Source organism: Sciurus carolinensis, chromosome 17 (genome assembly GCF_902686445.1).
Source record: "Sciurus carolinensis chromosome 17, mSciCar1.2, whole genome shotgun sequence".
Classification (NCBI taxonomy): domain Eukaryota; kingdom Metazoa; phylum Chordata; class Mammalia; order Rodentia; family Sciuridae; genus Sciurus; species Sciurus carolinensis.
The window spans coordinates 15877165-15898388 of NC_062229.1; the positions used below are offsets into that span (position 1 = coordinate 15877165).

Consider the following 21224-nt stretch of genomic DNA (forward strand, 5'->3'; position numbering starts at 1 on the left):
GTCTTTTCTTCTGGGAAATGAGAGGCAGAGCCATCCTGTTTTGGAAGCTGTAGCGAGAGTGACTCATATTAGCCACTGGAACTTAATAGTAACAACTTAAAAAGCGGTTGCTCAGTAATGTTCCCTCAAGCAGTAAGGACTGTTAGAGTCCCCTTTCTGCTGATGGCACAGGGAGGTTGAGCAGTTTGTCCAAAGTCACACAGCCAGTAAGCAGCGTTCGGCATTGAACCTAGGGACTCAGGCTCTGAAGCCTGGGTTATTAATGGTGCCATTGCACTGCCTCTGCTTTGGGATCAGGGTCCCAGGTTTAAATCCCAACTCTGCTGGGTGTGCTTGGAGAACCTGGGGAAGGCACTTCTTCTTTCAGAACTCCAGTTTCCTGATCCATCAAAGGGGAATGATAACATCCATCTTGCAGGGTGGATTAAATGAGAGGATCCATCTGAAGTACTCTAAACAGTGCTTAACCCCTGTAAACCCTCGAGAGAGGTACTTGGATTGTCCCCAGTCTTCCCAACAACCTTTTTAATAATCAGACACTCAACCGAGAAAGGTTTAAACAAACAGGAATTTATTGATCTGGACCAGAAAAGTCCAGGGGTGAGTGCCTTCTGATACAGGCATGGCTGTATCCAGGTGCTTAGATGAGGTTTCTCAGTTCTGTGTTCTTGTGTGCGGGCTTGGCTTGCATTCCCCTCCAGAGGGCAAAGATACCTCTGTACTCGGACAGCTTGAGACTCATCCACCAGCTTTAGCCTTTGTTCCTTAATAATCCCAGTAGAAATCCTGGTATCAGGCCCCTTGATTAGACTTGCCCGTCTCTGAACCAATCCCTGGCCAAAGAGTTGGAACACCCCAGTTGACCTGGGCCTTGTGCCAGGCCTGTGTTCCCCAAAGGAAGGTCATGGGCATTACTGGGATGACAGATGGACGCTGGGTTCTCCTTAGCAGATGAGGCTGCTGACGGTCAGAGAGAGTAAGCAACTTATCCAAAGTGTGCAGTGAGATCTGTGGTAGAGGAGGACACTGGGGAGCGTGGGGGTCGGGGTCAGGGGTTGCCATGACCCTTGACCTCCGCCCCACCCCCCTATTCTCCCAGCCTGATGTGTGAGAAGCGGATCTTGGCGGCGGTGACCAGCGCGGGACACCCGTTCCTGGTGAACCTCTTCGGCTGTTTCCAGACGCCGGAGCACGTGTGCTTCGTCATGGAGTACTCAGCGGGCGGCGACCTGATGCTGCACATCCACAGCGACGTGTTCTCCGAGCCCCGAGCCGTGTGAGCCCCTGCCCAGGACCCAAGCCGCAGCCCGGAGGGCCGCCACCCCCTGGCCACCCCTCCACCCTGGGGTCCTGCCTCCCGGCCTCCGGGTCGGGGCCAGGCTTCCCTGACCCGCCCGCTCTGCCCGCAGCTTCTACTCGGCCTGCGTGGTCCTGGGGCTGCAGTTTCTGCATGAACATAAGATCGTGTACAGGTGTGTGGGGGCACCTCCCGCCGCACAGCCCCGAGCCCCTCCCCACAGCCCACCCGCCTTACATCCTCTGACCCCACAGGGACCTCAAGCTGGACAATTTGCTCCTGGACACCGAGGGCTATGTCAAGATCGCGGACTTCGGCCTCTGCAAAGAGGGTGAGGGACTGGGATGGGGATCTGACCGAGGAGGGGCAGGCCGTGCTGGCTGCTCCACCTTCTGAGCTCACCTGGCCTTGCTGCTCCAGGGATGGGCTACGGGGACCGGACCAGCACGTTCTGCGGGACCCCGGAGTTCCTGGCGCCCGAGGTGCTGACGGACACGTCCTACACTCGGGCCGTGGACTGGTGGGGGCTGGGCGTGCTGCTCTACGAGATGCTGGTCGGTGAGGTGAGGCCCGGGTCACCAGTGTGCCCTTCGCGGGCGGGCAGGAGCTTGCTGCTGCCACCTGCCGTGTGTGAGGGCGTGGCTTTGCCTCCCTGGTGAAGTGGGAGGCTCATCCCTGCACAAGCCAGCCCCGCCAAAGCAAGGGGTACGGGTGGGACTGGTGGTATCCCAAAGAGGGGCCTCGGTCAGCCTGCCCCTGTCCCCAGTCCCCATTCCCAGGGGATGACGAGGAGGAGGTGTTTGACAGCATCGTCAATGATGAGGTCCGCTACCCCCGCTTCCTGTCTGCTGAAGCCATCGGCATCATGCGGAGGGTGAGGACTGCCCGGGGTGGGGTCGGCCGGGGAGGGGGCGGGGGCGCAGCAGGAGCCAGGCCCTGACGCAGCTTTGCCCCCAGTTGCTGCGGAGGAATCCAGAGCGGAGGCTGGGGTCCGGCGAGCGAGACGCGGAAGACGTGAAGAAGCAGCCCTTCTTCAGGGTGAGACCCCGGGCCTGGCCATCCTTCCCACCCGACAGGCCTGTGGCCCTCAGGCCGTGTCCGTCCCTCCACGTCCTCACCTGCCCTGGATGCTCCCATTTCCCCTCCCCTCCCCCCACTGTCCTGTGGAGGTCCAGTCCCTCCAGGCCGGCCTCATGGGCAGTGTCCTGGGTGAGTCCCATTGCCCCCGCCGACCGTCGGCACCTCCAGTGATCGTTCCTGAGCCCCAGCGTCCCCATCCTCTACCTTGCACTGACCCCCACAAACCCAGGGCCGGCCTCTCCCCACACCAGCCCTGAGCCTCCCATCCTGACCTCCCTCTCCCGCTTCCCAGACACTGGGCTGGGACGCCCTGCTGGCCCGGCGCCTGCCTCCACCCTTCGTGCCCACGCTTTCGGGGCGCACGGATGTCAGCAACTTCGACGAGGAGTTCACCGGGGAGGCGCCCACGCTGAGCCCACCCCGCGACGCGCGGCCCCTCACTGCCACCGAGCAGGCAGCTTTCCGGGACTTCGACTTCGTGGCCGGCGGCTGCTAGCCCATTCCCCTCCCCTGCCCCCGAGCTCTTAGTTTTTAAAAAGGCCTTTGGGGTGTGCCCCAGCCCTGCGTCCTGTCCCTTCTTGTGCGCTGCACTGGGGTTGGGGGTGGTGGGCGTGCTTGGAGATGGGGCAGACCGATGGGGGTCATTTGAAGAGGGTCAAGGGGGGTGGGACTCAGGGCTGGTGGGGGAGTGGGAAGCCGCGATGGGAGGGGCATCGGTCGTGCTGGGGGCTTTGGAATTCGAGGCGCGATGGTGCGTGGGTTGGGGATAGCGTCTTGGGGCTGTTTGTGAGGAGCTCAGGGTCATAATGGACAGAATGGTTGTAAAAGTCCGTCTTGGCGACCGCAGCGACCGAAAGTATCCGCCCCCCAACACTCTGCGCTAGTCTCCCAAGGAGCTGCGGCCTTGGCATGATGCGCATGCTCCTGTGACTCTGGCTCGGCGTCGGGATTCCCAGCTTGATGACCGAGCGGCGGGTGCCGCGCCCTCGCGTGGCAAGTCTCGGAGCTGCAGCGGTCCCGAGGCGCACGCGGAGCCTCTGCCGCCCCCACGCGGCCCCAGTGTGTGCTGCAGCCTCGACGGGCCATAACCCCATATTCCTCAAAGGCCCTGCGCTGAACACTTTGGGCTGTCTTAGCCTTCGGGCGCACTCAGAAGTGGCTGAGACCGCTCTGCCGGGAACTGCGCAGAGAGCTGGCCTCCCAGGTGCTCGGGGTTAGGCCCAACTCCGCGGGGCCGCCCTTGGCGCCAGCCCTTGGGGGCAGAAAGCGAAGCACTTGGCGCAGCACAGCCTGGCGCAGCAGGATGTATACCCAGGGGTCCAGGATCTGGTTCCAGGAGGCCAGGCGCACGGCCAGAAATAGCGGCCGCTGCAGGGAGTTGGAGTTCCAGCCCCCGATGGCCAGCACCACCAACACCTGCGGGGAAAGAGACGGGCGGGTGGAGGGTGGGGCATGGCCGGAAGGAGGTTGGGGGAGGGGCGGAGCGTCGTAGGGACCTTAAATGGTTATCTATGTGGGAAAGAGCTGTGGAAGGAGGCGAGCAGGAGCAAAGGCCTCCAGAAGAGGGGGGCTTCGGCCAGAAGGGAGACAAATGCCAAGTCTCCCCAGGCACACTGGAGAAGGCGAGAATACAAAAGAGGAGGGAAGAGGCCAGGGGATGAGGCGTCCGGCCTTGGGAGGGGGCTGGAGAGAGGACTGGTATGGGGCGGGGTGGGTTAACAGGTCCCAGGAAGGACGAAGATAACGCGACTGGAAGAAAGGATGCCAAAGGGATGCTTTCCCGGCAGATGGGGCCTTAAAGGGTTGGAGCCTTGGCTGGGTGAGGGTCTCTAGTTTACAAAGGTAGCGAAGACTGGGCGGGACTGGGGAAGGAATGTGACTTGAGAGGCGCCCCTCACCAGCAGCGGGCTCCAGCAGATGCAGGACACCATCATGATGCCCACGAGCTGGCCCACCATCTCCACGTCGTGGGCGCGGGTTCTGCGCGCTGAGCCTCCACCCCGGGAACTGCGGAGAGCTGGGGAGGCCGAAGTGATGGACGAGGCAGACGAGGCGGAGGCCGAGCGGAGTCCTCGGGCCCCCCAGCGTCGGCGGCTATCCGGGCGGGAGGCCTGGGGAAAACGTCCCGAGTGGCGGCGCCAGCGGGCGCGCAGTAGGGCCAGGCCGCTGAGCGTGTTGCACACTAGCGCAGCCAGTAATGCGGCCAGGCCGAGGCCCGCGAATAGACCTGCGAGCAATGCCTGGCGCCAGCCACCGCGTGGCCCGAGGCCAATAAAACACCAGGTGCCAGGGTACTGCAGCTCATAGCGACCCACGCGTGCTAGCGGCAGCAGCGCCACCGCCAAGGCCACGGCAGCCAGCGCAGCCAGCGCCAAGCGCGCGCGGGCCACCGAGACGCGCGCCGCGTGGAGCAGAGGCCATGTGACACCCACACAGCGCTCCACTGCCATGCCGCAGCCCAGCAGCAGCGGGCACAGACCGAAGAAGACCATGCAACCGCCCAGGAAGTGGCAGGCTCCACCGGCCGGTGCGCGCCTCGCAGCGTACAGGCGCAGCACCAGCGCGCCCGGGATCACGTGGCCCGCCAGGTCGATGGCCAGCAGACTGGCGACGAACAACAGGAAGGTGGCGGCCGAGCGGCGGCGCCGCAGGCGGCCTGCGGCCTGGGCCAACAGCGCCAGTGCCAGCACGTTGGACACTGCGCCCAGCGTCATGGAGAAGATGGGCAGCACCGGTGACCCTCCCGGACCGCCCGAGGGCTGCACAGCCGACACGTTGGGGACTCCGGGGGCCGCGCACGTGGTCGCCTCCCCGGCCAGGCTCTGGTTGAGGGGCCCGCAAGGACTCATGTCAGGCGCTGGGAGGGCTGGGTGGAGGAGATGAGGGCAAATGAGGCTGGCGGACACCGCCCAGGGCCATGGGACTTCCTGTGCCTCTCACCAGAGCCCAGTGGTCCCCCTGGCCCCTCTGCCTGTGGCAACTGCACTTGACCCTAGTTGTTCCACTTCTGACCCCCACCTCACGGCCACATCCCTAGCTCCTGGCCTCGCTGGGCCCCGCCCTCCAGTGCACCCCACCTCTGGTGCAGCTCTGAACCCCAGCTCCCATCTTTACAGCACAGCAAATTCCTGGCCCACAGCCCCATCAGATACACCTACTTCTGACCCCGGGGACCAACTGTCCCAGCTGCCCTGTCTGACCTTCTCCCTGTCACCTTTACTTCGGTCCCATCCTTGATGCCCCCAGCTCCAGCTCCACTACCATGCACCCACATCCTGACCCCATGACCCCGTGTCCGTCCCCTTACCACCGGCTCTCCCCCACAGTCTATCTCTTGCCTGTGGACCCATTTCTGTGTCCCAAGGCCTCATGTCTGTGCCTCAGAGCCTGATGGCACCGTGTCACCTAGCCATGCCATGTCTTTGTCCCCACCGTCCCAGCTCTGACTTCCATGGTGCTCTCTCCCCAAAGCCTCATCTCTGTGCCCCATGGTCATGTTGCTGTTGTCACAGTCCCAGCTCTGTGCCCACGGCCACAACTCTGTCCCTACAGGTGGCCTCTGTGATCCACTGCTGTCTCACCCAGGCGAGACCCCTGACCACCTTCACCTCACCCTGGAGGCCCACAGTTCCACTCTGCCCGTCTCCTGTCCCTGTCGCAGAGACCTCAGGGAGACCCCTGAGTCCTGCCTCCCTCACCCCCTCCCACTCCGCCGCACCCTGGTGGTGTGGGGCTGAAAGGGCAGGGTACCCCAGCCCTGAGGAAAGGCAGACGGACAGATGGCAAGACCCAAGGACAGACAGACAGGCTGAGAGCCAGGGAACACGGCAGTGTCAACCAAAGCAGCCCAGGTCCCATCCTCATCCCGAGCCTGACCGGCTGAACCGGCCTTCTTACCCAGTGCAGCCTGGGACGCCGGGTCCCCATGGCCCACCGCTCAGGCCTGGCTGCCCACACCCGCTGCGCCTGGCTCTGCGGCGGCCGCTCCCTCCCTCCCTCTTCCTGGGGCGGCTCCGCGCTCCTGGCCTCCACCCGCAGCCCTGTTGGCCTCCAGGGACTGCTCCACCCCTTGTAGGCCTGCTGGGGACCTGGAGTGGCAGGGACCCCTCTGTCCGCTGGCAGTGGGCGGAGAGAGCACGGGCCGCTCCCGCTCTGGAGGGGGAGGCTCCTGGGAGTTGGCCTGGTTCTGTGGCCCCCTCCTCCCAGCGGGGCGGGAGCAGCCCCTCTCCCCCCAGGCTCGGGCCTCTTGCCTGCCTCATTAATAAAGTGGATAAAATCTAAACACTGGAAAATATGAGTGTCGCCCAGGGCGAGCTGGGCGGGCTGCAGGGGGTAGTGCTCTCCCCACCCAGTTTGAGGTTTGGGGGGCTGGTCCAGCATGTGGTGGGGGGCAGCAACCATCCCGACCTGCCAGAACCTCCGAGTGTCCAGACGGGGGTTGTGGTCAGTGCCTTGGGTGGACTGGCTTGGGTCAGGCCCAGCCTGGCCAGGGGATCCGCCCACTATTTACACAGGGGCTTAAGCCCAGGCCAGGGCAACAGGAGTCACACCCTTGGAGGAGAAGGGGGGAGGCTGGGGCCCCTGGGGGAGCCAGGAGGCCTGGAGCTGAGGCCAGCCTCTGCACACGGCTTTAGGGCGAGTGGAGCAACTTGTGGGACCCCAAGACACAAAGATGCACCTTGGACAGACAGACTGCGGCCTCACCTGTGCCCTGTCCCAGCACCCCTCCTGCGGCACCCTCTGGAGGACTGAGGGATGGAGGGGGGAGGGGCGGGACCTGGCCAGGCCTGGAGGAAGGGAGAAGGTGGAGGGGGCGGGCCAGAGGTCCCTGTGGCTGTGCGCGGGGGCACTGCAATGCTGCGGGCAAGTCTGAGTGGGGCCTCAGTTACCAACCACTTCCTCAACACCTCAAAATGCAGCTCCTGCAATGACCCCCAACACCCTCAGCACTGAGGACCAGTCACCTCAGGCCACCTGAAGACACTCCCCAACAATACAGGACGGGTCCACAGGTGCACTCCACGGCTCGGGAGTGGCACTCCTGGGAACCGTGAGACCCAGCAGGTCAACCACCAGCTCCTACCACTGGACACCCAGGACAGCCACACACCGGCTCTGCCAGTCACACCCACCCAGACCTGTACTTGCAGCAGACGCAAGTCACAGCCCCTGTTCAACAGGGTCACCAGCCATCAGCACCAACAGACACCCAAGACCCGGCCACACCCCTCGCCCCAGGGCTGTCCCCTGGCAGACACACCGAGAGTTCTCAAGTGCCCAGGGATGTCCCAAGGTACCCAGCATTGCCCCCGCCACCTGGTGAACACATCAGGAGGCTCCCTCCCCTCCCCCTGCGCACCCCGGCTCACCCGCACACATTCCTGCGGGACCTCTGGCCGCGCTCCCCCGTCAATCCTCTCCCTTCCCTCCAGGTCTGGCCAGGGTCCCGCCCCTCCCCTTCCTTGATCCCCTCAATCCTCCGGGATGAAGAGGTTGTCAAAACAAGCCTGCGGGCTTGTGTCCCGTGGGAGGCCCACGCACCACGGGCCTGCAGACCCTGCGCATCCAGGCCAGCACTGGCTTCGAGCCGCGGGCGGGGCCAGGACTGATAGTGCAACCTCACGTCCGCCATCACCAAGGGCAGGGGCTGGGGGGCGGCCCCAAGAAGAGGGGACAGGAGTTGAACCCCGGCAGGCCAGGACTCTCCAGCACTGCCTGGAAGCCACTGGCTCATGGCCAGGAGCCGCATCAGGACAGTGGGAGGGGGCGGCGTCCAGGGCCAGCTCCTAATTCAATTTGGAGCCCGGGGAAGACAGATCTCAGCTGCTGCATTCCTTCCAGGCCGGCCCACCTCCGCTCCCACCCCGAGGCCACCAGGTCCAATACCAGATAGATTCTTTATGTTCAAGACAGCGATCCAGATACAAAAGTCCCTCCCTCCACTCTGGTCTGGGCCCGGCCATGAGGAGGGAGGAGGGCAGGAGGGGTTCACAGCAGGCTCTTGAGATGCGGAGGTAACAGAATCCACACGGAGGGCTCCTCTTGGGGGGCGGTATTATTGCGTTTGCTGGCAGTGGGGGATGCCCCCCTTCTGCATTCCCTGGGGAGGTCACAGTCCCCAAACAGGACCCGAGGCCCCAGGGAGACCCCAGGACCAGTCTGGCAGCTGACGGTGGGAAGAGCTGGGGGTGGGGGCAGCCGCCCAATGTGGCCATCCCCCCAGGGCGCCCGGCCTGGCTGAGGTAGGTGGGAACCGGACAGGGAGGCTGGGGAGCCCAGCCAGGCTGGGAACCAGGAGGGTGGTACCGGTGGCGTGGGCGCTGGGCCCCGCTGCTGCTCTGCACTGTCCTTGGGTTGCTGAGCTACAGCCCAGGCGGAGAACTCGGGCCCAGGCCGTGGCGTCCCTCTAGGGACCCCCAGGCTGGGCCTGGTCATCACATGAGGTCCAGTGGAGTCCTAGTAGCGGCCGACCTTTGCGTCCCCAATGGCACCCCACACGTCAAAGACGAACTCATCCGGGAAGGCGAAGTCACCGAGCCGTTCATCCAGGGCCTCTGCCAGCTCATCCGGGTTCCTTTTGTCTTTCCCCAGCTCAACCATGGTGGCAGCTGTGTGGGGAGACGGAGCGGAGGCACAGATGGCAGGGGACCTGGAAGCCCCCTCCCCAAGACTCTGGGGCCAGGGTCCCCGCGGCCAGCTCACCCAGCTCCGTGTCTCTGATGCCCATGTAACTCTCCAGCAAGTCGTCCACCTTCTCGATGGCCTTCTCCTCAAAGGCTGAGGGCTAGGGTGGGAAGCAGGGACAGGGGTGGCAGGAACAGAACTGTCACGGTGCTTATTTAGTGTCTCTGTTAAGTGCCCTTTCCGTGGCTTCACATGTATTCTTATCCATAACATCTGCTATTACCACTCCCATTTTACAGGTGGGGAAACAGGCTCACTTGCAGAGGGGGCAGAGGTAGATCTGAATGCAGGTAGGCCGCCAGAGTCCCCTCAGCTACAGGTAATGCCACCAACGAGAGTGAAGGTGAGGGGCTGGAGTTGGGGAGCACTCACCAAATCCTCCACGGTGGCAGGGCCCCGGGATCGGAGCCGGAGGGTCCCTCGGCCAGTGCCCAGCTGTGGGCCAGAGCCAGGGCGGCCACCCCCTGAGCGCTGGCTGATCATGTCTGTGGGAGGCAGGGAAGAGGAGGGTGGAGGAGGGGGACGGAGTCCAGCAAGCCCTGGCCAGAGACCAGGCATTCTGGCCTTAGGGGCCCCTCCCACCTTCTCCAAGCTTCTCCAGGCTCCCTCGGCTGGGGGGCTGGAGCCCAGGCTGGAGAGTCAGAGAGGAGACTGGCAGGGTCCCCTCCACTCCCTGGGCCCGAATAGAAAGGGGATGGGAACTGGTCTCTGACTACTGTCCCCACAGCCTCGGGGGATAGCTGCTGGCCACAGACAGTCCGGTCTGCCAGGTCAACGCTTTCGGGTCCCCCACCCCCACCACAGGGGCCTGGGGCCCATTCCTGGGAGTTAGTGAAGCCAGATGCAGAAGTGGGGGTGCTGGCACAGGGCAGCCAAGCCTGGCTTCTCAGGGCTGGGGGTGCTTGGCTGGGCTAATGGCTTCTGGAAGGGGGTGTGGGGGCAACTTCCTCCTTACCCACCCCTGCCCCCTGCTCCCAGGCTGGCGGAGAGCCAGTGCGCACCCTGGGGCAGGGTGGAGCCTCCCTCCTTCCCATTGCAGCCAGCCGGGCATGGCCGCCATCTGCTGGTGGGTCCAGGCACTGCAGCCACATGGGCCAAGAGCAGGGTCATTATGGGGGTCCAGGAGGCAGCCCCTCACCAAAGGCCTTTCGAGGCTCTGTGAGCTTCAGTGTGAAGGTGCGGCCTCGGGGTAGCTCCTTGAGTAGCCGGGCCACCTCATAGTGCCGGCAGCCCAGCAGGCTCTGCCCGTTAATGGCCTCAATCATGTCGCCCACGCTGATGAGCTGCATGTGGTCAATCACACTACCCTCCTTGATGCGCTGGGAAGGAGAGGAGCGTCAGCCCTGGCGGCCCTGCCTTGGCCATGCCCGCCCCGGGCCCCGGATCCGCGCCTGACCACCCGGCACCTTGATGAAGGCATAGCCAGCGCCGTTGTCTGTGATGGTGAGCCCCAGGGCGTCCTCCGACTTGAACACTTCCACCTCCTTGCGCTGCCCCTTGACGTGAGCGAAGATGAAGTCTTCCAGCCCGATCTGGCCCCCCAGGAGCTTGTCCATGTCCACCTTGTGGGTGTTGAGGGTGCAGAACATCACCTGCGGGGGGGACATGCTCGTCCTGGCCTCCCTCCCTGGGGCCCCTTTGCTAACACCTGGGGGTGGAGAAGGGCGAGGGGTCTCCACCCCGGGCCTGGGCACCCTCTGAGCCAGGGCGACGCTCCCCGCTAGCCCATCAGCTGCACCAGCCCTGGGACTTCTCCCTCCCGCTCCCTGGGAGTGGAGCCAGGCACAGGGTGAGGCACAGCCTGAGGAGTGAATGGGGGATCCCACCGCTGTCTCCCTGCCTGCCTCTCTGCTGCCCCCACAGCCCTTGGGTTCAGGCCTCCAGCCCCCCACAACCTCCCGGCCGCGACCTATAAGGCCTGATGGGAGCTCCGCTTGCACCTGTGACCAGAAGCCCCACCGTGAGTGGGCCCCGCCTCCGCACCCACAGCACCGGGCAACAACTCCCACCCAGGCCGGCCACCCACCGCCAGGGACCCCGGTGCCCTGCGCCCCGCTCCAGGGTACCTCGGCTGCGGGCAGGCGGAAGGCCTCGGCGATCTTGCCATACAGCTCCTTGACGTTGGTGAAGCCCTCGATGCGGCCGGTGGGGCTGCCGTGGGCCAGCTGGGTGTGGAACACGAGGCGGGGCCGCAGGGCCGGGGGTGGGGGGGGCAAGCCCATTTGGGGCCCCCCTGCCCCACCTCCGCCCAGGGGCCCCGGCTCCCCCACGCCCAGCCCGCCACGGCCGGGCTCGGCCTCCTCATTTTCCACCAGGGGTGGTGCCTTTTTCCGCCGCCCCAGTCCCAGCGGCATGAGCAGGAGAAGCGGGGCGCACCAGGAGATCTGCAGGCGGGAGGCAGGGCTCAGGGTGGGCAGCGCCGGGCACTCCCTCACCTGCACCCCCAGGCAAGACCGGTGAACTGCATTTCCCCTCAGTATCCGGGACTGGTTCCAGGACCCCTCGCGGCAGAGCCCCTTGGAGGCTCGAGACCCACGTGTAAAGTGGAGCTGGCTGCAGGCCCTCTGCGCGTCCTCCCACGTATCTTATTTTTAATTATTTATTTGTATTTTTTGTGGCGCTGGGACCACAGGGCCTTGTGCATGCGAGGTGCCTGCTCTACTGCTGAGCTACACCCCAGCCTCTCCCGTATACTTTAAATCAACTTTAGATGACCTCACACAATACAAATGCTGTAAAAATAGCTGTTACAGCGGGTGCGGTGGCGCACACCTGTGGACCTGGAGGCTCAGGAGGCTGAGGTGGGAGAATTGTGAGTTCAAAGCCAGCCTCAGCAAAAGCCAGGTGCTAAGCAACTCAGTGAGGCCCTGTCTCTAAATGAAATACAAAATAGGGCTACGATGTGGCTCAGTGGTTGAGTGCCCCTGAGTTCAATCCCCAGTACCAAAAAAAAAAAAAAAAAAAAAAAAAAGGCTGGGGATGTAGCTCAGTGGTTAAGCACCCCCTGGTTCAATCCTTGGTACAAAAAATAAAGGTGTTACACTGTATTGTTTAGGGGATAATAAGGAAGAGCCTGTGTTCAGTGGAGAGGCCGACTCTTCCCTGTCCACTACAGATTGAACCCGAGGATGCTGACCCCGCGGGCACAGCAGAGCGACTCCTCAGAACACAGATGGGCCTGGTGTGAATTCTCGGCTCGGTGTTAGATCACAACTCCACCCTCATGCCACGCTGGAGACTACCTCCTGCGACAATCAGGTCCACTTAACAGGAAAGGAAAGTGGAGGCTGGAAGCAAGGTGCTTCCCTTCATTTCCTGTCCGCCTCAGGCGTCAACGAGGTGTGCAAACCCTGAGTGTCCCCTTCCCAGCACACAGGCAGATGGCGCTACTGATCCTCCAGGACGCGGCAGGCGCTCGGCTAGCTCTGGCCAAGGAGTCGTAAGAGGAAGCAATACAGGACACTTTGGGGCCGGAGCACTTACTCCCTTAGAATGAGGGCCTTGAGCTGCTGGCTGACCTGCCTCGGCAGGGTGGTCACCACATGTGATATGGTGGCCACTCTGTCAGGCCAGGCTCTGGGAGACCACAATAAACAGAACCTCCCGCCTCAGAGCTCCAGAGGAAGCTCAGCAAGAACAGAACCTAAACCCTGGTTAGTTCAGCCACTCATATTTGGGGGATGTTTGTTACTGCAGCAAAACCTGTCCTGATGGACTTATAGCCACGCCACGCGTAACATTCCAGTCGACAAAGAACCACATACACAACAGGGGTCCCTCAGGATCAGGGCACCACAGTCTGTGTAAGTGAAACCAGCATTTGCACAATGACAGAACTGCCTAACGATGTGTGTCTCAGGAAGTATCCTCATTGTTAAGGGGACATGACTATCCTTTCCTCTTTCTTCTTCCTGTTTCTTTATTTCTCTTTCTCCCTCCCTTTAAGCAAACATGTGGAGCAGGGTACTTACTACATTCCATGCACCATTTTAATGAGACCAGGGCGGGAACACCAGTGCAGTTCTACAGGTTGTTTATCATGCAAAAGCGCTACACCAAGATACCAAGCAGGACTGAACTTCAGTCTGTTCCACCTGCCAAACTACATGCCCTGGCTGGGGCCACGTCCGCCAGGAGGAAGGCTCGTCTTTTTCCCAGTCACTTACAGGGGCTATGCAAGCGAGCTGGCGCTCTGACCTTACTCTTCAGCACACACAGTCTAGAGCCCGTTGGTGTGTGGCTATCTAATGAAACTTCTAATGTGCTCTGGCCGGGCGTGGACATGCCTGTGATCCCAGTGACATGGGAGACTGAGGCACCAGGACAGGATCACAAGTTCGTGGCGAGCCTCAGCCACTTGGCGAGGCCCTGACAGTGCTACGAAGAGAATAAAGCAAGACTAATTCCACACACCAGGTTGAGGAGGGCCTCCCTGAGCAAGTGAAGGTGGACCTGAAGCACCCACGTGAGCACCCGTGTGAGGACCTGGGGCAGGAACGTTCAGGAGCCTGTTGGAAGGCCCGCAGGTGGGGACGTGCTTGGAACAGAGAGGAGGGCTGTGTTTTGGAACTGAGTAAGCAGTAAGTAGGAGAGGCGAGGGCAGAGAGGTGACAGGGGACACAGCACACAGGGCCTCGGATCTCAGGGAGAATGTTGGCTTTTATCCCGCAGGAGATGGGAGGGTTCTGAGCCGCAGAGGGACGTGCCCTGACCCAGGCACACAGAGACTGCTGCGGCTGCAGTGGCTCAACAGGAGGAGGTGAAGAGGGAGGGAGGCGGCCTGGACCAGCACGCGGGGCCTTGTAAACTGGGGGAGGGCTCAGGTGTCACTTTTTAGTTTGTCTTGTGGTACTGGGGACTGAACCCAGGGGTGCTCTACCACTGAGCTACATCCCAGCCCTTTTTACTTTTTATTTTAATATTTTTAAAGTAGTAGGTGGACACAACACCTTCATTTTATTTATTTCTATGGGGTGCTGAGGATCAAACCCAGAGCCTCACAAGTGCTAGGCAAGTGCTCTGCCACTGAGCCACAACCCCAGCCCCCTGGTCCTTTTTATTTTTGGTTTTTAGATAGGATCTCTAGGTTTCCCCGGCTGACCTTGAACCTGCGATCCTCCTGCCTCGGCCTCCAAAGTCACTAGGATTACAGGCGTGCGCCACCACACCCCGCCAGATTTCACTTTTAAGTCACACGTCTACAGCCACAGAGCCCAGAGGCACCCCCAAGTCAGTCTGACTCCCAAGCCCAAGTGCACAGCCATGAATCTGCCCCGAGCAACTCCACCTCCCTGGGCCTCGCTGCGTGATCCTCAGTGGGAAGGTCCTACCCATCTCACTGGGTCATGGTAAGGAACAAACTACAGACCAAGTTCTACTTTTCTGGGTGCAAGGGCCTCCCCGCCTGCTCCCTCGGGAAGGGTTCTCGGAGCCCGGCTGCACGCCTTTCCCGGGGCGGCTTGCTCAGGCGCTCACGCATGCGCTCACTGAGCCTCTGACCTCACGTGGTCCAGCCACATCCTCACTCACCTACCCTACACGGTTGCCTCCTCGGGCCTCTGGTCTGCCCTCACCCCCGCACGGTTCCTTGTCAAGACGGCAGCCAGAATAATCCTGTAAAACATAAGTCGCATCATATCGGACCTCGGCTCTAACCCCTCCCACCTCCGCCTCCCTCCAGTCACTCAGTCCGCTGAACTTGGGCTCCAACGCCCCAGCACAGACCAGCCTCTGGGCCCTGGCACTGGCTGCTGCCACTGATGTGACCCACTCCCTCTCCTCTCCCTGCTGGGGCGTTCATTTCATTCGCCTCGCTCGCTGTCTGTTTTCGGGACGGGCAGGGGATGCTCTCTGCGTTAGCCACACATCCTGCCCTGCTGAAGCCTCCCCTCAGCGCACAGTGTCGGCTGGCACTCGACAAATACGCTGGATGAATGAATGATCCCAGGCTCCCTCGCTCTACAGTCCCGGTGCCACTGTGGGGCAGTGAAGGGCTATGGGCTGTAGTCCCTGTCCCCAAGAGGGTCTTGTCTCCCCAGCAAAAGCACAAGTCCCACGTCTATGGTCCCCTCATCCCTTGCTTCCCAGTTTGCTTGGCTCGTGGAAGGTGTTCCATCAAGCCATCTCCGTCGCCTGTCATTGTAGTTTTGTTTTGCACCCCCGATGGTGCCAAATGCCTTCTTATACATTTACTGATTCTCTGGATTGGGCTTTTTTCCCTGAATTGCCTGTTTAAGTCAAAACCCCCTTACTCTGCCCCCTCCCCTTTTAATGCATTGTCTGTTTTACATTGTGTGGCCTAGTTGTTTTTTTTTTTTTTATTATTATTGGTTTGGGGGAACTCTTTGTATATTCTGGATACTAGTCTTTTATTGGTTCTCTCATTTCTCTATCCATAGCACCCATCAAGTCTAGCATACAGTAGGCACTCACTAAAATAATTTGATCAAAAAAAATTCTAAATGAATAAAACAGTAATGCCCCCTCAGGTTATTTCAGCAAACTCAATGATGAGAAAGGAAGGAAGGAGGGAAGGACAGGAAGGAAGGGAGGGGAAAAAAGAAAAAAAACACACCCTTCATTATGTGTCGTCATCACTGCCCCCAGCTCCATTTCCTGGAAGGTGGGATGCTAAGAACATGTTTCTGGAACCTGGCTTCACCTCTAATTAGCTGTGTGATTTGGGGCAAGTATCTTAACCTCTCTGAGCTCTGAGGAATCCACGTATGTGTCTGGAACAGTTCGTGGCACAAAATAAGGGACCTATAAATGTCCATGATTATTACTACAATTTCCATCAATACCATCCTTCAGTCAGTCACTAAGATCCAAATTTCCAATTTCTAGGACCCCTACTTCCCAAGTGTCACTTCTTAACCTCCTTACTCTCTCTGACCACACCCACGGCTCTGGCGTCCTCCTATGTGAGGAGGCCAATGCTGCTGAGGGAAATGGGCGATCACACCTTCCCGGTCATAAGAGGCATCCTGGCCTGGATTCAAATCCCACCCCTGCCACTTACCAGTTGTGTGGCCGTGGGTAACTCACTTCACTTCACGGGGCCTCAGTTTCCTCATCTGAAAAACGGGCAGAATTCCTGTCTCTGGGAGTGTTTATGGGAATCCGAGGAGCTGGTGCATGCATGTGATCTGCTCGCACCGTCCCCATTCAGGGAAGCTGTGGTCAGTACTGTCCTGCCCTGCTGAAGCCTCGCTCGTGCTAGGCAAGCATCCTGCCACTGAGCTACCCCCAGCCCGCTGCCTTCATCTCTCCCGTTACAGCCTTCCCTCTTCTGCCCAGGAAAACCCAGTCCTCTGTCTGCGGAGGCTGACCCGAGGCCGCCCCTGCAGGCAGTCTTCCTGGCTTGCTCCAGCCTGCTGGACCAGCCCCTATGGTCCAGACAGCTCGAGCCCGTGAACCTAATTACATGCTGCCTTGACAGAACGGGTGTCCTCCAGCATCAAGCTGCTATTTAACTTTGTGTCTCTATTTTAAAATGTACACCAGATGACATTGCTCTTCTGCCTCACATCACAACAGGATCCCACCTTACAGCGAAAAACTGCACACAACGAAACCCCTTACTCTGCCCCAGACTCCTGCAGGGTCGCCCCGGCTTATCTCCCGCCCAACCGCAGCCGGCCCCCAAGGCTTTGCCCTGCCTGCTCTCTGCCTGATCTCTGCAGGGCTGACTCCTTCTTGTTCCGGTCTCCACTCTAAAAGCCGCCTTCTCCAGCCGGGGCGTGATGGCACATGCCTGTGATCCCTGAGACCCGGGAGACTGGGGCAGGAGGATCACAAGTTCTAGGCTAGCCTCAGCAAACTCAGCGTAGACCGTCTCCAGATCAAAACTGAAAGGGCTGGGGATGCGGCTCAGTGGTAGAGCAGCCCAGGGTTCCATCCCAGTACCACCAAAAAGAGTCACCTTCTTCCTTACGCCCGCCCACACTCTACCATGCCCCCTCGTATTGTATGCACAGCCCTTAAGCGAGATCTGAAGTAGCTCCTCTGGGTTCCCGTTGACTTGTCTGTTGCTCCACTAGCATGCCCTGCCCCCAGAGCAGGGTTTGTCCTGCTCACCATTGTAGCCTGTGGTGCCAATCTCAGTGCCTAACACACAGCAGGTGTTCAGTAAGCATTTGTGGGGCTGGGGGCATAGCTCAGTGGCGCACACTTGCCTGGTGTGTGCGAGGTTCTGGGTTCCATCCCAGCAACACCAACCCCCAGCCTGTGGGCTGAATGGATGTGTGTCCGGCCTCACTTGACTGCTGGGGCCCCTCCTCAATGTGCCTGCTCCCCACTGCCCGTGAAGAACTTTTGGGCATCAAACAGGTTGAGTGAAATTCCAACATCCCCACCCTCTCCTCCCTGAGAAGGCCCCGAAACTCAGCAACTGTGGCCACACAGAAGCAAAGCGAGGGGAGCGGGAAGTAGGGACGGGGGTTCCTGGGAGCTCACTGTAAGCCTGTGGGGGGACACCACTCCCTGGCTCCCCCTCCAGCAAGGTACTGCTTTGGGAGGAGGAAGACGGGAGGCCTCTGATTCACTCTTGCAAAACCGGCTCCTGAGTGGTTCCGGGGAGAACGCCCACTGCCCAGTCCTGGCCGAGACTGCCCAGAGGCCGGGAGGCCCTGCGGGCCCAGGACTCCAGCATCGTGGCTCCCTGCCCGTTTCCTTGGATGTCGGTCTCTCTCAGGACCCCCACCCAGGAATTCAGGCCTTTCCTTTGCAGCCCAGGGAGAAGGGACATGAGCCCAGCTTCTTGTTTGAGTGGCTGGTGTCTGGAGACCTCTGGGTGGGCAGAAAGCAAAGACTAGCAGGTGTAGCCCACATGTGCGTGTGGGGTGGCAAAGGGCTCAGGAGCTGGTCAGGAACACCTGAGCCCGGGAGTCACTGGGCATCTGGTCTAGCGGAGGAGACTCCAGTCCTGGACCCCTGCACTGCTCGGAGAACCAGATCTGCCACTTTTAGCTGTGTGACCTTGGGCACCTCACTCCACCTCTCTGGGCATGCTGCCTCACCTCTGAAAGAAGTTAACAGCCCCTCCCATGAGGAGTTTTGAGTCAATGATCCGAGTGGTAAATGGCTGACAAACGCTAGCTCGGGTGGATTGTATCATCATCATCATCATCATCACCCAGACCGTGGTCCTCGCCGCATCCCCCCAGCTTTGAACTGTACCCCGGGAAGAGTCAGAAATACGACTCCGCGCCTGTCTCCACCAGAACCGGGCAGTCCAGATAAGGAGAGGAAGGCAAGCGGACGGCGGGAGACCCCCGTCCAGCGGCGGGAGGCGTGTGCCCCCTGCCACCAGCCGGAAGGGAGTTGTCCCGCTGCGAAGGGGTCTGGGGCATCCCCGCGCCCAGGCTCGACCTCCGGCTGCGTCCACGCCGCCGGCCCCCCCGGCACGATCGCCCGAACCTCGCGGGTCCACGCCCCGAGGGTCCGCGCTGCCCCCACCCGGGCCCGGGCGGCGGCACCTCGCCGGCCGGGGACACTCACCTGAGCCGCCGCCGTCGCCCTGCGCGTGCCTGGCTCGGCCCTCCGCAAACTCCGGCCCGGGCCTCTCCGGCAGCCGCGGCGAGGGGGCGGGGCCGCCGCCCAGGGACAGCCAATCGGAGGCGCCTCCCTGCGTTCGCGGCCAATCCGCGCTGTCCCGCTTTGGGTGGACCCGACGGAAACATTCCAGGGGGATCCCTCCGCCTCGCCCGGCTCTTCCCGAACCCCCTGCGCCGCGCTTAGTGGACCATCCCGCCCCGCCTAAGCCGCGGCGGGCTGTACTACTGCAGGGCTGCGGAGGGGGGAGCTGCCACTGGGCCCCGGCCAATCGCGGCGGAAAGGAGACCAGCGGCCAATGAAAAGCTGGGACCCCTGCACCGCGTGCTTGGCTGAGTGTTAGTCTGGGGTGCCCCCGTGTTACGGCTGGGGGGACTGGCCGTGGGAGGCAGGTGACCGAGGCTGAGTTTCCGAGAGAGGACACAAACTCGGAAAGTCCAGAAGAGCAGACGCTTTTGGAGGCGGGGGAGGGACAGCCCCCAACCCAGTTTCCCGCTCAGCTTTCTCTGCTCCAGCCCTGCCATCCTCCAAGCGAATGAAAAGATGCATTCATCCCAGGCGGGCGGGCGATGGACAGAGAAGAATAGGGAGGGTCCCGAGTGTCCCTGCTTCTTGGGGTGCACAATGGACAAAGGCAGTCATTCAGTCATTCATTCATTCAGTCAGTCGTCAAATAGTTAATGTGCCCCCTACTCCGTGCCAGGCTGCGGTCTACCTCTACAGACAGATCACTGAATAGAGGAATGTGCTGCCAGTGGAGGGAACAGCCTGAACATAAAGGTGCAGGCCACACAGAGCCACGGCCCGCTAGGATGGGCCACCGTCCTGCGAGCTAGCAAAACAGGCAAGGCAGAATGGAACAGAAGACAAGGCAGAATGGAACAGAAGACAAGGCAGAATGGAACAGAAGACTAGTTGAGCACCTAGTATGTGCTAGATCACAGGTGGGACCAACTAGCCCAGTTTCTGCTCTCAGGAAGTTGACTTTTCGCGGGGCTGCCTTTCCATCTAACTGTGAATTTACTGAGAACAGAGGCTCAGTCTCCCTTGCCAACCACATCCCTCACCCCCACCCCACACACTTCACCCTCCAGACTGGCACAGAACAATATCTCAACAACCCCGCCTAGATGGATGAGTCCGGTTGAGTTTATCAGCCCTCAGGTGGGCCCAGGTCCAAGAAAGAAAGACACAAACGCACCTGGACGCTCAGTTCCCAGGACAGAGGAGATTTCTCTGTTCTGGTTCAAAGCCGGTCACTAGAGCAGCTGTGTGCTGTGTGTTCAGGGAATCGTACTGGATGACTGGGTCTTTGCGGTCACCAGGGAGAGCTGTTGGTCATTCCAGCCTGGTCAGGACCTGGAGAGGGCACAGAGAAACAGGAGCACAGGCCTTGGGCTTAGTTGCTGAAGGTCTGGCTGGCCCCACCCAGCTAGCAAACACAGATCCTTCCATGGCCAGGGCAATAGGCACAGCCATTGTCCCTCCCTTCCTGTTCTGTTGACCTCTGCCACCCCCATTGAGGCAGCAGTGGCCTTGGCTGGGCCTGTGCCCACTGCCCTGTTTGAGCCTGGCATCAGAATTGCCTCCTGTGCACCTAGAGAAGGCAGGATGTGGGGCCTCAGGGACAACATGAACCCAGGCTGTAGAGACCTGAGCCCAAATCCACCTGCCTCCTGTCGACTGATAAGGAAGTGCCCAGAGAAGAGGGTCATGGGATTGCCCAAGGGCAGAGAACAGGGCTGGGCACCTCCTACCCCGATTTTATAGCTCATGAGGCCTTCCTGAAAACTGAGACTGGGGAGGAGCTCAGACTTGAGCGTCACCTCTATCCCTTTGGAGAAAAAAAAAAAAAAATCTCATCTGAAATGCCCCTAATACATGCAGAAACGGAGGTTGTATTAGAAAAATCACCATTTTGTAGCTACCAGAGAGATAATTGGTTCCAGGAAAGACTCGTCAAGGATTAGCTCACAGATTACATTTTTCAATCAAGACGGGGAAAAGGTAACTTGTGTTGATGTTTCCCATCTTACAAAGGTTTGACTTCCAATTTTGGGGGGTTTATGATGGTGAGAAAATGATGTGTATTTAGATTTAGTAGGAACCACATGCGGACAGAGGAGAAACCTGTGAGTCACTGTTAACCAAGCCATCAAGATTGATTTTGGTACCTTAGCTAGGTGATCCAAGCCCCATGGGCACATGCCCCCTGCTGTCAAGCACTGAGACCTAAACATCACCTCTGAAGCACATGGTCCCCCAGAAGAGTTGAATTGAATCTAACCATGAGGAGACAATCAGGTGATCCAGATCCAGGAACATTCTGCAAAGCCACTGGGCTGGACTCTTCAAACAGATCAAAGTTGTACTCCGCAGCATCCATTGATGAACTAACGCGTGAACGTGTGGCTAAAAGATGGGGCAACGGCCCTGGATTGGAGGGAGCAGAAAGGCATTCTAGCCAAAGTCCCTTTGATGGGATCTTCAGCGAAAGGTTCAAAAGAAGATGAAACAGGTACAAAGGATGTTCTTGGACCACTGGGGAAATCTGGACGGTAAGTGGCTGCTGGTTAGCAGCGTCTGTACCACGTTCGGTATCTGGCAT

The 21224-nt window shown here is 60.4% G+C and overlaps 3 protein-coding genes across 11 annotated transcripts in view; 1 reads left to right on the forward strand and 2 right to left on the reverse strand.

Moving 5' to 3' along the window:
• Pkn1 (protein kinase N1) overlaps nucleotides 1-2935 on the forward strand; it is a 24023-nt gene extending 21088 nt beyond the window's left edge. For both annotated transcript variants that reach the window (XM_047531160.1, XM_047531159.1), the window contains exons 16-22: nucleotides 1100-1276; nucleotides 1410-1472; nucleotides 1552-1628; nucleotides 1718-1860; nucleotides 2064-2171; nucleotides 2255-2335; nucleotides 2670-2935. In XM_047531160.1, the coding sequence (XP_047387116.1) occupies nucleotides 1100-1276; nucleotides 1410-1472; nucleotides 1552-1628; nucleotides 1718-1860; nucleotides 2064-2171; nucleotides 2255-2335; nucleotides 2670-2873 (853 nt within the window). In that variant the 3' untranslated portion in view covers nucleotides 2874-2935. The remainder of the gene's footprint in view (nucleotides 1-1099; nucleotides 1277-1409; nucleotides 1473-1551; nucleotides 1629-1717; nucleotides 1861-2063; nucleotides 2172-2254; nucleotides 2336-2669) is intronic.
• Ptger1 (prostaglandin E receptor 1) lies at nucleotides 560-7768 on the reverse strand. 2 transcript variants are annotated; one of them, XM_047531165.1, is made up of 3 exons: nucleotides 7747-7768; nucleotides 4276-5243; nucleotides 560-3793 (listed from the first exon to the last, which is right to left on the reverse strand). In XM_047531165.1, exons 1-3 carry the CDS (start codon nucleotides 7754-7756, stop codon nucleotides 3527-3529), a joined length of 1245 nt encoding a protein of 414 aa, XP_047387121.1. In that variant the 5' UTR covers nucleotides 7757-7768; the 3' UTR covers nucleotides 560-3526. The 2 variants fall into 2 exon arrangements, with proteins under 2 accessions (XP_047387121.1, XP_047387122.1); XM_047531166.1 differs by lacking the exon at nucleotides 7747-7768 and adding an exon at nucleotides 6275-7642.
• Nucleotides 7769-8255: 487 nt separating this feature from the next.
• On the reverse strand, nucleotides 8256-19985 carry Gipc1 (GIPC PDZ domain containing family member 1). 7 transcript variants are annotated; one of them, XM_047531171.1, is made up of 9 exons: nucleotides 19818-19985; nucleotides 16083-16137; nucleotides 14595-14674; nucleotides 11128-11445; nucleotides 10468-10653; nucleotides 10200-10380; nucleotides 9434-9546; nucleotides 9080-9161; nucleotides 8256-8985 (listed from the first exon to the last, which is right to left on the reverse strand). In XM_047531171.1, exons 4-9 carry the CDS (start codon nucleotides 11413-11415, stop codon nucleotides 8834-8836), a joined length of 1002 nt encoding a protein of 333 aa, XP_047387127.1. In that variant the 5' UTR covers nucleotides 11416-11445; nucleotides 14595-14674; nucleotides 16083-16137; nucleotides 19818-19985; the 3' UTR covers nucleotides 8256-8833. The 7 variants fall into 7 exon arrangements, with proteins under 7 accessions (XP_047387127.1, XP_047387126.1, XP_047387128.1 ...); XM_047531170.1 differs by lacking the exon at nucleotides 19818-19985 and adding an exon at nucleotides 18563-18661; XM_047531172.1 differs by lacking the exon at nucleotides 19818-19985 and adding an exon at nucleotides 18563-18661 and having other exon boundaries at nucleotides 14591-14674.
• Nucleotides 19986-21224: the final 1239 nt, after the last annotated feature.

Excerpts from the sequence above, each read along its gene's own strand:
- Ptger1 (XM_047531165.1), bottom strand. Across the intron at positions 3,794-4,275 it reads TCTGCTGGAGCCCGCTGCTG|GTGTTGGTGGTGCTGGCCAT; the intron begins GTGAGGGGCGCC and ends CTTTCCCCGCAG.
- Gipc1 (XM_047531171.1), bottom strand. The coding sequence starts at position 11,415 with ATGCCGCTGGGACTGGGGCGGCGGAAAAAGGCACCACCCCTGGTGGAA. Across the intron at positions 9,547-10,199 it reads AGAGCCTCGAAAGGCCTTTG|ACATGATCAGCCAGCGCTCA; the intron begins GTGAGGGGCTGC and ends TGCCTCCCACAG. Across the intron at positions 8,986-9,079 it reads CATCAGAGACACGGAGCTGG|CTGCCACCATGGTTGAGCTG; the intron begins GTGAGCTGGCCG and ends CTCCCCACACAG.